This window comes from Conger conger, chromosome 8 (assembly GCF_963514075.1).
Source record: "Conger conger chromosome 8, fConCon1.1, whole genome shotgun sequence".
NCBI classification, from domain to species: Eukaryota; Metazoa; Chordata; class Actinopteri; order Anguilliformes; family Congridae; genus Conger; species Conger conger.
In genome coordinates, this window is record NC_083767.1 from 14,130,169 (window position 1) to 14,142,645 (window position 12,477).

Here is a 12,477-nt window from a genome sequence, read left to right on the forward strand (position 1 = left end):
CCAAAGTCACGCTTCAAGTTGATACTTTGTATGTCCCGATCGGGAATATAATTATCGAGTTATCAGCAAAGACGTGTTTTCCAAGATTGCTGCCCTACCGGATGAAAAGTAGGTCAAGGTTACAAAACAAATAGATGTTGCACAACTCAGTAAATATACATCTCGGATGTACAAGGACTAGTTCCAGTTTCTGAGATTCCGCCTCCACAGTGCAATTTTTTGTCACACCTCTTTTTAAATTGGCCATATGACCTTACTTTGACCTCTGACCTGTATAGTTGTCATTTGAAAAGATTTGAGTCAAGTTTCAGGTTGATACTTATTTGGTTCGGGGCAGGTTCTGAGATTCCGCCACCCAAAATTAACTGGCCAGAAAAGTGATTTTGGACTAGTGGGTGGACATGGAGTCTGATGACGCATGTAATTCCTGCAGGAAATCAATGTAGAAAGAAACCCAACAACTGGTCTAAGCCACACCCTATGGGGGATGCTTAAAAAAAAAAAGGATGAAAATGACAATTGTCCAATTACTGAAAAGTAAAATAATGGTAAAGTGGAGCAGAGGATTGGGAATGTGTGAATAAAAGGAGCTATGAAAATCCTACTGATCCAACACATTCTTGATGTCTGGCAGAATGAGACAGCAAAGCTAGTGGAAATCTGAGAGAGATTTGGAGCAGGATGTGGAACTCTATAAAAGAGCAAACGGTCTGGAGAGTAGGCAGAATATTAAATGAAACTTAACAAGGTTAATTGTGAGTTTCTCTCAGGGGGAGTATTAATTTCGTTATTACTAATCAGTGTGAGCGTCTCTTCTTGCCTTCCTTGCCCTCTTTCACTTCCCTCTCTCTTCCATCTCTCCTTTCCTCCTCTTGTCTCCCACTCTGATCACCATGTTGCTGATCTTGCTGTGTCTCCGTGAAGAACAAATGGTATTCCCACTATCAATTCAATATCATTAGCTTATGTGGGAACAAAAGATAATATCAATTGGGATACAGTACTGCCAAGATACAGCATGGTGAATTGTTCTATCATGTACATAAAAGTAGTGTTTCATTTGGTTAACGGGGAAACTACTATTTTAAGTCACTATATTTACATGGTTTTGTTTGCTCTTGTAGTGCTGTTAGCTTATAGCTAAAGCCTTACAGCGTACTGTAAGTGAAAGTAGTGTAATGATGTACTTTTAATATTGTGTGTGCTCTTAAACAGAGGATTTTTTTAATGCCCTTATTTAGTTTTATCAAATTAATTTTGTACAAGAGCTAAGCACTTTCATGCCATTACATCTTGTGTGTTGGTTTTGCTTACAATAGGTTTTACACTAGGACATTTCAGACATGTGGACCATTTAAACAGTAACTGTGAGTGAAATGACCTAATATGAAAATTTAAATGTGCCAGTATTACATGGTTCAAATATACAAATATAAAAAAAGAAAAGATGAAAACACATGTCATTGTTAAAGGGTTTATTTGAATCCCTTGGAATTTTTAGAAATACAGTTATAGCCATATCTGCGTAAAAGAGACACAGTAAGTTGTTTGTATGAACTGTTCTGCTGATGTTATAATGAAAAGTGCTTATATACTGCAGAGAGTGACAGAGAGATATTATACAAAGTATCGGATGAAAAAAGTTTAAAAAGTCGTATTTTGTAAAACTAATGATTATTAGCTGAGATAGTTTGAGGATTGTAATGGGTATATGGCTTGATAGCGAAATCCATGAACTTGGATCAAACAGAAACACGTACTATGTACCGCAGTTCCCACTTCAATAGCATTTCAACTCAAAGAGGTTTGGGGGAAACCAGGATTATGAGTTAGGACATCCACACATTTCCTCTGCACTGATACAGTAGTGCAAACTGTCTGACCCATCAGCCTGATTACTATCCTTCAAACCAAGTATCTATCTGCAGAATCACACTCGCTCAATCTGTTTTATGACTATACACATCAGTTACAATTCAGAAACAGCTAACTACCTTTACTGCAATAAAAACCATATTATTTTCTAAACCTGGCTGTGTAGATGTACTGTATGTTTGATTGTGAACAGTTATCATTCCTCCTTTTTTTTGCTACCCATCCCATCCTTGCTTACTTGTTTTTGCTGTGGCAGGGTTTAAAATAGCAATGAAAATGTCAATGTGTTACTCTGCAGTAACCTCGTATAAACATCCATTTGCTATGAACTGTTACCACTGGATCTACCGGCTGGTGTCTTTGCACTGTGCCCTATCTAGGTTCTGCAGATTGCTGAGAATTAGAAAAAAATAACTTTTGTACAAAAATGTTACTGGGAGCAAAGGCTGTGATGGAAAAGATAGGCATGCTAAAGACCATTCCGTATTATTGTAGAAAAATCCGGCTTTACACACAATGCAGAAAATGAAATGCCTGCTTGCTGTTATAATGGTGTTATTGAATTGTGTATGGCTAACAGGTCTGATTTCCGAATGCTTTTGAAAAAAGACATTACTTTCAAGTGATGACAGAGTATGTCTTCACAATGAAGGCCTTCTATGGTGTACAGCTTTTATTCCAATCACCTTCAAGGGATCCATTGAATTAAAATGTGAAAAGTACAAAAACATTTTCAGTTCACAGTTAATCCAGAGTGAATGAACACTTTGCCCTCTGTTAATCTTACCTTTAGCAAATTTAGTGCCTGCCATGTGATGCAACGAGTATTATGGTCATTCAAACTTTTCTGTACTATTGGCTTCTATTGGGGGATGTGAGCACCATTATATGCCATAAAACTCACAGCACATCAGTATAATTTGTGGGGAGCTACAGAAACTATGGGTTTTCCAACAAGAGTCCATGATGTAGAAATGTTTTATGCTAATAAATGAAATTATTCACTGTGGTTATTTACAACGGATACTGGAAAATGGTCAATAATATAAGATAAAGGCACAACTTTCCCTTCATGAACACACTGTAAACATCTCTTCAGCAAGCATGCATAAACATTTCACTTTACATAAAAAATGCTCTTTTTAGACAAAGTACTTAAATATTCTTTTCCAACAAAATAGAGATCTTTCAAAAATACTTTCCCATTCTTCCTATGAACCATTAACAATTAGTATCTTTTATTTTGTTTATATATGTGTATAAACAAAAAAAACTTCTTACAGCTTATTTCAGGTCCTTCACAATATTTTATACAGCAATATACAGAACAGCAAAGATTGCAAAAATAATTTGTAAAAGCCTGGAAATTTCTTTTTAATTCTTTCATTAATTTTCTAATGTCATAATTGTTTGCTGTAACATACCTTTTCATCAGACTGCCTGATGCAAGAACAGACGGCACACAAATGTGCCCAAATGTTAAATCAGGGGTTAAAGAGCAACTACCAAAAGTGTAAATAACATTTTGAACATTAAAACACATACTAATGCCCCAAGTGTCACAGTTATTCCTCTGTGTTAAATCTCAGGTCGACAGAAGGAAGTCCGTAATCCTTTGCGAGAGCAATAGACTGCTCTGAGTATATACTCAGATTAGCTCTTGGAAGCCAAAACAACCACTGCCCCACCTTTTGTAGTCAGACACACAATCACATCACAGTTTACATCTCCATCCACTGTTGTCTGTCGTTTGGTTGACAGAGTCTGGACCGTCATTTTTATGATATAAAAAGAAAAAGAAAATGGTCCAATGAAGACATTCTTCCAGACTCTTTTGAAACAATGAAGGGGTATGACACAAGAAAGCTGCTCACTAACGCACCAAAATATGCAGTATCACGGATCAATTTCATTGTGCATTGCCTGCTTCTTCCATACAACATTAACCTACAGTATATTTTGTTATAGTTTTTTTGTTTTGTTTGAAGCAATGCCATTTACAGGTAAGCTGAAATATATATTGATTCAGCATTAACTAAAACCGATCATGCTGGTTCCGCTTTATTCCAAGGTTCCTCTAACAAGTGCTACAGTAAAACTGAACATTTCAGAATTTTTGATATTCTATCAAATTACATTCTGTACATGTGCAGCAAGCATACAGTTCTGCAGATATTTTGTGTCTGCTGTAGGAAAAAGCACCTTGTTATAAAATGTTGATCAATTTAAAAAACCACAACAATAATTCATAGAAATGTTGCATGAATCTTTTTTTTCGGAACCTAGAAATAAAGCAATTTTGAGCACTTGTTGGTTTCGCGAAGAGCTGGTTTTAACTGTTTGGATAATCAGACTATTAAAAAAAAAACTACTTGGCTTTAATATGTAAGTACATTAATTATGGCAAAGATTATGTATAAATCAGTTACACACATGTCATGAGACAAAAACAATAGGGTCATATTGTATTGCGAGTCGAGCTAAATTGCACCTTTTTTCTACTGCACTACAAAAAGTTTACTAACATACAATGAACTTCTCAATGTATGTCACCTAGTTCAGAAAACAATGCATCTGACCAGTTTACTTTCTACTGACTTTAACTTGGTGTCCTCTAACAGTGCCTTTTATTTCATGTTAAATGTTTTCTGTTGTGGAATATAGTGTATATATTTATACAGATTGAATATCAGTAAAATGTTGATTGTTGTAAAATGATTACATATTCATGCACATGTGTGTAGCATAATACATACTAACGAGGGATTTAGGATTCATTTAAAAACTATCAATTTGTACCGGTTTTTTTATTAAACAGTTATAAACTTAAACTTATAAAGCCCTTGGAAAATGCCCACACATGTATTCCCCTTGCAAATGGTCTATCATTTCTCCTACACAGTTTTGTTTTGAAATTTTGCAGGACTGCAAAACAATATACTGCAAAGTGAAGTAAGCATTTGATACTACTTATATAAAAGCCACAGTTATTGATTGATTTCCAGGGAGAGGTAAGTAATTTAGCGTGTTTGTATGTGCGACTGTGTGTGACCAAAAAATAAAGTCTGTATGGCTTCAACTCCGTTAAAATCATGGCCTTTGGGGGCAGGATGCTCTCTTATACGACTCGAGTCCTTTCCAGTGCTTTTCAGTTCTCCTAAGACCTTCCTGATTGGCTCGCCGACTGACGAGCAGCAGCCACGGCCAATCAACGAGCCTCTCTCCCATCTTACATGGGAGGGGGAAGGAGGGGGTATGGCGCACTGGCACGGGCGACTTTAAGGCAATGCCCTTTGTCCTCTGAGAGGCTCCGGTGCGATGTCACTTCTTGTGAAAGTAGAGTGTCTGGGTGAGTCCTGACTCCACCTTTGGTAGCTGGTCGCTGATGATTTCCACTAGCATCTCAGGAAAGGCCACTTTGAGGGCCTGAGACTCACGGAAAGTGTAGAAGCAGAAGTCCAGAAGATCACCCACCAACTAGGGAAATGACACAGAGATCAGTTCTGAGATTTCAAGCATTTACCAACAGGCCAATGCTGTGTAGCCTCAGCACATCCAGTGCTTACAGTCTTTCTGGGCCAAATTGTCAAGAAAAAAAGGAAGAAGTTAGCAAAAATGTTCTACCTCAGTGCTGTACCATTGTTAAATTGTGCAATGACACAGACAGAAAGTCTAGCTCGGTTTAAATGGTTTCTTTTTTCCTCTGTGGCCTGAAGACTTTTTGAGAAACCATTACTGAGTGATTATAAAAACAATACAGAGGAAAGATGAAAATCTATTTGAGTCAACCTTTCTAATCAGCTTCTCAAGCCTAACAGTCGTCAAATGAAATATTGGCTTTGAATGTCCTTCACAGGATAGGCCACAGAGAGTGCAGAAAGATTGCTTTGTATAGGATCCCATCTTATATTAAAGACGGAGAAGACTAGATAAAAGTCAAACCCTGTAATGATGTCCGGCATTGAAAAGAGTCTTGGACTTTCGCATACAGGGCATAAGCCCTTATTTGCATTCTTGGAATTCTTCATACAGGTCTGGGTTTTGGGAAATTATATGATTTGGAAATATGAGGATATACCTATCAAGCTGTCTCAGTCCTCTGATTGTTTTGTTACCTAACAACAGCCCATTTGAGAAGAGACTTTCAAAGGTCTTACAGAGGTCACTGTGAATAAACCAACTTTGTTTTACCTCTAATTTTGTCCCTTGTGGGTGAAACTTAAAATCAATTCCAACTGGACCTGATTACTTCCCTTAATCCTTACCCACTTCTGTGTTATTGTACATGTTGCCATATTAATCTGTACCGAGGATGACAGAATGTTCTTTTTGCTTGTGTAATGCAACAATATTGTTTTCATTAATCAAGTATTGATCACAGAATACTAAAATATAATGACTTTTAAACTTTCTTTACTCTTAATTCAGAAGAGACAGCACTTCCTTCAAAATCATATAGAAAGGCCCAGTGAAGCTAATAATGTGTATAATTAGATCCCTGGTGAACCCTGTCACCAACCCTCTGTAACCCCAGGTCTCTTACAGTAGCACAACACATGAAGCTTGGCCTGTTTTCTTGTATAACGTGATGGGCTATAAATTAGGCCACAGAGCCATTAAACTGGACTGCATTCACAACACTCTGATGTACTGTACACAGATTAAAATTCCGAAACTTTCTTTATGTACAGCAGCTGCAGTGTGGACAAGCGTTTCGTCTGTTACTCTGTTGGGGTGTGCAACAGGCACGCCGGCTTCGCGGATAAACTCACCGACATGGTTCTGTTAAGTTTTAAATCTCGCTGAATCATCGTCAAGTTCAACAGCAGCACGAGCGGCCATTTTGTATTGCTGTAGTGTTGGAGAAACACTTCTGGAAGCTCTGGGCTTACTCACGTCGTGCATGGCGTCCAGTAGTTTGGTGAGCTGGTAGAAGCGTGGCCAGGTCTGCCCGGAGTTGTTGGTGGCCCTCCCCACTGACCTGCGTAGCTCTTTGATGTAGTTGACCCTCATCTCCTCAAATGCTGCTTGATTCTTCAGACCCTCCTTGGGAACTGCAATGTTAAAAATAAACCTTATAGATGGGTAATAATCACAACAGCCTTAGTTCCACAATATGTAATAACAAGAAGTTATGAGCACTGTGATATAGTCACTCTCTAGCTTATGGACACAAATTGTGAGTTTCACTCAGTATGATGGTCTCTTATGGGTATATACAGTGTCCACTAATGAAAATAAAACAAGGGCCTTGCTCTCTGGGAAGAAAAAAATTCCCTAGGTAATTTTGATGCTAGATTTCTTTCATTTCTGAGTTACTACAGTATATCAATCATTTTTTTAAAGTCATGGCCCAGAAAATAGTCCGGATCTGGCAACCAGAACACGTCTGCAGCTGGATTTGGTGAGCACTGCAAACTTCTGCTGCTGTGTCATACTGTCACAGTGAAAGGGAGGCAGGTAATCGGTCTGCTATGTAAGGGGTCTCTGCACAAGGTTTATTTAATTATATTCATCAGACACAATATGTTTTGTGAATAAGAATAACTAATGTGAATAGGAGTAACTACAGTTCTACTTATGTTCATTAGACTAATCCATTTCAGTTGCCCACAGGATGAAAATGTACAAAATTAAATAAATAAACAAATAAATAAATAAATCTGGCATGCTTTATGTGATATTTTTCTCTTACGGTTTGCTAGCAATAATATAATACTCAACTCTCCTTTAACAGCCACAGTGTTGAGGCTGCAGGAACACACAAGGATGTAACAGGCGCTACGGCATTAAAGCCTCCTTTCAAAAGGCCATAAACCAATTACAGCTGAGCAAAAAGAAACAGAAAAATACTCACAAACAACTGTCAGGTCGTGACAGGATTCAGCAAAACAGTCATTCTGCGAACCAATCCTTTCAGATGACTCACAATAAGACTGCACGAACAGTTAGCTACTGTAAAATCGAGGTGACGACTGTTTGCGTCCTATTGTGTCTGACTTTAGCCCTAAATTCAGTGCGGAGACACCCTGTGCCAAGGCGCGTCCGGATTTCTTCCGGAACCATCCTCTCCCGCGGCACGGCTCCCACCTATTGACCTCTCCCCGCCACCCGCTCGCTGGCGTAAACATGCAGCCAGGCCCACAGTCAGTTGTTTTCCTCAGTGAAGGGTAAACAAGCCATTGACCTGGTCAGGACACTGATTCTCAGTCCAGTCAGGGGCCTGTGGCTTTTTACAGTAAATTTGGCGTGTGATTTAATGCTGACAAATTGGGCAGACATTCCCAGCATTTAATAGGCCCAAACATCCTGTGAGTCACAGGAAGATGCAGTTTCCCTTAAATGAGAGCGCTATTGTACTTCCCACCAGATGGTTCTGCAGTCAGGAAATAGGCCAGTCTATAAATATTACCAGTTTAACCACAACCAACAAATGTATTGCACAAAACCGTTGTCTGTACTGTATAATGAAAAACTCAATGTGTTATGACAAGCACAGAATGGTAAGTGTCAAAGCAGTGCTGGTAAGGGAATTCAGTATACAATATGTATGTTTCCATGGCAACTGCTATAAATCTAAAGCCCTATGTAGACCTAAACCAAGCACTGTACATCCGCAGTCTGATTTGTAACCAGCATGCTGTAGTCTGGAATTCTTTGTGGACGTCCTGCTGTTGCATCATTGGACCGCAAAGACCGCAACCCAAGCTGTTCTGGTAGGTAGCCACATTTTTTATGAGCACGGTATTGGAAGCTAAAATGCAAGCTTCACTGTCAAATGATTCTTCACCGTCAATGCAAATATTTTTCTTTTACATAATCGCATAATCAAATTAAAGGAGTAATTTATTGGAAACTGATCGTCCCCTGGCATTCTCGATGGCATTATATTTTAAATCAATACTGCCATCGTCTAGAAAGCATAAAATAAATCAACAAAACCCACAGTTGGAATATGAACTGAAACATGCAATACGATCAATGGCATATACAAGCAGAAGTTATTTTCACTCTCTGAATGAACATTGCTGGATAATATATTTATATAAACAAAAAACCTGACAGTTGCGAAGGTGTTGCAAACAGTGCGCTATCAGACAGTATCGTCTCAAACAGTCCGTCGTCTTGGCCCAGACGGCTTGTCAATGCTCGTGAAGCTTCATCTGCCGATAAAAAAGCACTGCTCTCTAAGAAGACTCAAAGCGGAGCTCATTCCGCTTTTCTTTTTCCTTGAAAAGCCAGCCCCCGTGTTTGAAGAAAGTGGAGAAAAACAGTGCTTGCTGGAGCAGAGCCCAGAGTTTGACTTGACTTATTGAGCACAGCGCAGCTATTTGGAAGGGCTCCAAAATGGTGGCCTGGGAGTCGGTAAAAGCAAGACGGATGAGCGCGACACTTTTAGCCCCGCGAAGCCGAAAACGACAATGACTGTTGGGGGCGAAGTGTGGCAGCGTCTCGGCGTCAACACGATGCCTAATCACCCTTCCCTACTTCCTATTCCTCCTTCCTCATAACCTTCAGCGAACAGGCGCTGAAGGACGACTCTACAGCAGCAACAGTTACGTGTAAAATGCATTTCATATTTTTCGAAATATTTGCTGTAGGTTGCGGAGGGGGTGGGTCAATGTATACAACAGGACTTGACAGGCCTCCAAATTAAGTTACTAGCAATAAAGAAATAACAATTTGTTTGATTGATTTGTCTGATCAGATGACAAAGCTAACAGTGATAAATCACTGATAAACTAATAATGCCTTTCCCTTCCCCCACAAAGAAATAATATATTCGGAACCAATTGACGCAGACATCCCAGCAGCACTGTGGTGAGAGCTTAAACATGGGGGCTGCCGTCACCTCTGTGCATGCTGGGAAGGTGCACCCTTATTTGGCGTAAGCGAGCGTCTCCCTCCCCGAGTGCCTGACAACGCCAATAAATATTTCCACAAATCACGTTGTGTTTAAACAGACAGCGGCCCGACCACCTCTCCCTGCACACAGATAACTCTCTGCGCTGTTCACATCAGTCTCCTCCTCTCCCCCCGCTCGGTCTCGACAGCTGCCTCACCTTTTTTCAGCCGGTTTCATTATTTATTATTGCACCCAAAAGCCACAAAGCACACACTCATGGACACATCACTCTCAATTTGCTCTGTAATGTGGAGAGTTATGGTTGGCGTGTTACATCACCCAGTAGATTCAAATCAACAGCTGTGTGCCGACCGCATTTAGTTGCAACTGCCAGACAGACAGGCAGACATAGACAGACAGAAACACGCACACAAACACACACACACACGTGTGTACGCGAATAACATGGTGACAAGCTGATTACACTTTGTTCACAGCTGAGAGAGACATCCCCATATTACCCATTGAGCTAAATGACACTAATTAAGTAAGCTGTAAGTTAAAAAATGTCATTTTTATTTATTTTATTTAGTAAATTTTTTTAACAAAAGTTTTCTGAGATTCAGATCTATGTGTACATTAAATATGATTAAGCAGCCTTTTTCTGGTCTGCGTACAGCTTTGAAAAAGACAACAGTTACAGCCTTCACCATTCCTGTTTAGACTATGCGAGGATCCCTGCTGGGTGTTTAAAATGGAAGGTGATTTCCCGTTAAGCGATGAAATAAACACCAGAATGGAAGCCAATCTAAAGGCGTCTGTCTGAATCTTTGACCTTTCTCTCTCGCGTGATAATCAAGCCTGTCCTTTGAGAAGAAACGTCAGTAAATAAACAGATGATAAAATAAGACGTCACTAAAAGGCATGGCCAACTTCAAACGTCAATGGCCATTACCCCGCTGCTCATAACTGACCCTTAATGGAGTCGTATAGAGCTAGTATATATCAATGACTCTTACAGAGTAGATTTATTTGCTTGATATAGTGTTTGTTGATGGTGCTTTGCCTTGACAGAAGAATAATCATTAGCAGGGGCGTTGCAGTGGGGAGGAATAGTGGACTGACGACCCAGGGCCCCGAGGCAGTGGGTCCTCAAATGGCCGGGACTAAAAAGTGTGTTTTGGTCTACAATGGAGCCCATAGAGACTGCATAATGGCAGCATGGTGGTGCAGTGGATAGCACTCACAGCAAGAGAGGGTCCTGGGAATGAACAATAATGATTAAATGAGCAAAGATGCAAATAACTAGTCAACCAGCTCCGTATGAATAAAGGTTAAATTAAAATTAAATATGTGCAGGGCCCAGAACCACAGCTACCTACCAACAGCAAGTTGAGCCACTGAGAGCTCACCAATCACAAGCAGAGGTGGGGAGTCCAGGGTCAGAACATAAAAGTCCTGCCATGAACTCAGCCAGTTGATTTCACTAGTTCTACCTCCTGGCTGTAGAAATGTTAATGAGCAAATCCAGGTGACCGGATCAAAATACAGTTGGGGCTTTGGCTTCCTGAGCGTGGATTACCCATCTCTGATGTGTATGTGACCGTCACAGAGCCTCATGCGGCCGGTGTGCGATGTGGCGAACGTTGCGTGTCGCGGGAGAGGAAACACTCACCTGTGCTGAGGAGGAGCAGGACCTTCATGGACAGGAACTCCTCATCCGTCAGCTGCAGCCGCACAAACTCCTGGCTCACCTGCCGCATGCCCACGCACAGCTCGTACATGGCCGACTGCTGCATGCGCTCCCTGGGAACACGGAGAAGGAGGGCCTTCAGAACCGCGAGAGACGCAACCGGGGGTGTGTTTCACCAAGCAGGATTACCGCCTTAGCTGGATAACTGCACTGAGTAACACTCAGTACAGCTCTTTTTACTTCAGTCCATGTTCCAGGTTCATGAGCATTCCAGGATTTACTCAGTGCATGTATCCTGTGAACTCAATCACCCTGCTTTGTGAGACAGGGCCCTGCGCTGATCCTTCCGGAAGGTTAATAAAAATACAGTTTTGTCCAATACAAGTACAGTACTTTCAGCATCTGTAGATTTTCTAATCCCGATGTAATGCACCTAAGACCAGAGTTAACAATTTATTTATTCATTGCAAAAGCCATGTGGTCATCTGTAGAATCACACAATTGAACTAGGTCCAATTTCCCATTATTAAGCATTGGGTACAGTATATACTATACATGTAGGTATACAATGTGGCACACTGAGTAGAGCTTTAACGAAGAAGGTTAGGGGCTGTGGTTGCCTGTGGGGTTCCGGGCATCCTAAATGAAAATGAAATAAATAAATGTCAGCAGTGTTGACACTACTTAAAGTTCATGGCTGTGAATGCTATTTGCATGTTGTGGCCGGTAGTTTAATACGGAACCAACATTGCATACCTCCAGGCTAACAAGCGTATGATTAACTCGTGCAAAGCCAAACATGCTTCTCACACCTCGTTTCACACCCAAGTCATAATTCAGAATGCGCTAGACTAGGAAGATATTTGCAAATGTGAAAGGGCTATATATTTTCATGTTTATATATATTTCTTTGGTTTATTTGACATATGTTTCACAACTCAAAGTTTAGCTGTAACTGGGCATCTGCACTGTGTTTAAAAGGTAAGGATTTATCATATTAATATTCTTCGGTTTTCAACAGGAAGTGATTGGCATCTCATTATGCACAGAAAAATCCCCCATA

At 40.2% G+C, this 12,477-nt stretch overlaps 1 protein-coding gene across 1 annotated transcript in view; it reads right to left on the bottom strand.

The window, feature by feature from the left end:
- Positions 1-1,460: 1,460 nt before the first annotated feature.
- The window catches only part of nr3c2 (nuclear receptor subfamily 3, group C, member 2), a 78,999-nt gene continuing 67,982 nt past the window's right edge, over positions 1,461-12,477 (bottom strand). The window contains exons 7-9 of the mRNA XM_061253189.1: positions 11,397-11,527; positions 6,772-6,929; positions 1,461-5,352 (exon numbers count right to left, since the gene is read on the bottom strand). Coding sequence (XP_061109173.1) covers positions 5,197-5,352; positions 6,772-6,929; positions 11,397-11,527 — 445 coding nt within the window. The 3' untranslated portion in view covers positions 1,461-5,196. The remainder of the gene's footprint in view (positions 5,353-6,771; positions 6,930-11,396; positions 11,528-12,477) is intronic.